Below are 1,625 nucleotides of genomic sequence, written 5' to 3'. Positions count from 1 at the left end.
CCCCACCCCCGGCTCAGGCTCCAGGCCATCCCAGTGCCCCCACAGCCGGGCACCTCAAAAGTGGGAAGGAAAAAGTGGAATAAGGCAAAAAAAAACCAAAAACCCACCCAAAACTCAAACCAGAGAGAGAAATCACAAGCGGCTTCTCCTCTGTTCCTGATGGGAGTTGGGGTGTCACCCCAGGTGACAAAGAGCAGGGTTTGGGGGTCTCCCCAGTCCTTGCAGGGGGTCTGGAGGTCCCTGCAGAGCACTTTGGGGTTCTCCCTGGTCCCTGCAGGGGGGTTGGGGGTCCCCCCCAGTCCTTGCAGATGGTTTGGGGGTCCCCACCAGGGGGTTCAGGGGGTCCCTGCAAGGGATTTGGGGGTGTCCCCCGCCTCACCAGATCCCTGCCAGGGGATTCAGGGGTCTCCAGTGGTCCCTGCAGAGGGTTTGGGGGTCCCCACCAGGGAACTTGGGGGTCCCCCTTCTCCCTGCCAGGGGGTTTGTTGCTCCCTGCCAGAGCATTCCCCTGTGTCCCTGCCAGAGGTTTAGGGGTTCCCCCTGGTCCCTTGCAGAGGGTTTAGGGGTCCCTGCTGCAGGCTTTGGGGGGTCACCACCGTGAGGTCTGGGGGTCCCTATGGGTCCCTGCTGCAGGGTTTGGAGATCCCCACTGGGGGGCTTGGGGGCTTCCCCCTGGGGTCCTGCCATTGGGGGTTTGGGGGGCTCCCCCTGACTCCTGTCCTCCACCCCCAGCCCCACGGGAGGATGTCGGTCCCAGCCCATGGCAGGGGACACGGGGACATGGTGGCAAGAGCCAGCCACACCGTGGGCAAGCAGCCAGGGCTGCCAGGTAGCCCACCGTCCCCCAGCAGGGCTGGGGGTGTCAGAGCGGAGCCAAAGGGGCACCAGTTCCTCTCCCTGGGATTCCAGCATCCAACTGGGAGCACACTGGGCACCTCCGGGGAGTCCCTCTATCACCCCCACAAAAACCAGCCCCTCGGCACGCAAACGGCGGGTGAAAACAGCACAGAGCGAAACGCCCAGAGCCCCAGGGGGGCCAACAACGGCCCCTGCATGGCCACCGGCTCCACTCAGCCCCCCAAAAAGGGGGGTCAGACCCCCCCTTTTTTCCCAGCCAGGTCCGTTACCCCCCCCCCCTCCAGCTTCCCAGCGAGCGGGAGCCGACGGCGGCAGGAAAAGGGGACAAGCAGGGACGGGGTAGGGATGGGACAGGAAAGGACCGAAAGAAAAAAAGAGGGAGAAAAACAAACAAAAAAAAAAAAATCGGGGCCAAAAGGAGGGGACACCCCAACCCCCACCCCCCCAAAACCTCAAGGCTCATTAGCGGGGGACTTACCTGACATTAATTAGATACTGGGCCAAGCTGATGCTGGCTGCGGATCCAGTTATGGTCACCTGCCGGTCGGTGGAGCCCTCCACGGGGTTGGCGATTTTGATCTGCGCCCCCGACATCTGGCGGATCTCGTTAATTTTGGCGCCCTGACGCCCGATGATGCAGCCAATCAACTTTGGGGGGGGAAGGAAAATACGGCTTCGTTAGCGGCAGTAATTAACACAGCCTCCTCCTCACCCCATCTGCTCCTCCCCTGTCCTGTCTGTGCTCCGTTGTGCAGCTGGCGGCTCCC

The 1,625-nt window shown here is 62.6% G+C and overlaps 2 protein-coding genes across 2 annotated transcripts in view; one reads left to right on the top strand and one right to left on the bottom strand.

The window, feature by feature from the left end:
- The window catches only part of MAP3K12 (mitogen-activated protein kinase kinase kinase 12), a 38,188-nt gene extending 36,987 nt beyond the window's left edge, over window positions 1-1,201 (top strand). Inside the window, exons 11-12 of the mRNA XM_014959293.1 lie at window positions 733-829; window positions 1,143-1,201. Coding sequence (XP_014814779.1) covers window positions 733-829; window positions 1,143-1,201 — 156 coding nt within the window. The remainder of the gene's footprint in view (window positions 1-732; window positions 830-1,142) is intronic.
- Window positions 1,202-1,313: 112 nt separating this feature from the next.
- PCBP2 (poly(rC) binding protein 2) overlaps window positions 1,314-1,625 on the bottom strand; it is a 23,759-nt gene continuing 23,447 nt past the window's right edge. The window contains exon 11 of the mRNA XM_014959291.1: window positions 1,314-1,506. Within this exon, the coding sequence (XP_014814777.1) occupies window positions 1,333-1,506 (174 nt within the window). The 3' untranslated portion in view covers window positions 1,314-1,332. The remainder of the gene's footprint in view (window positions 1,507-1,625) is intronic.

The sequence above is a fragment of the Calidris pugnax genome, unplaced genomic scaffold (assembly GCF_001431845.1).
Source record: "Calidris pugnax isolate Ruff unplaced genomic scaffold, ASM143184v1 scaffold324, whole genome shotgun sequence".
NCBI lineage: Eukaryota > Metazoa > Chordata > Aves > Charadriiformes > Scolopacidae > Calidris > Calidris pugnax.
This window is presented reverse-complemented; position numbering and strand designations above follow the sequence as displayed.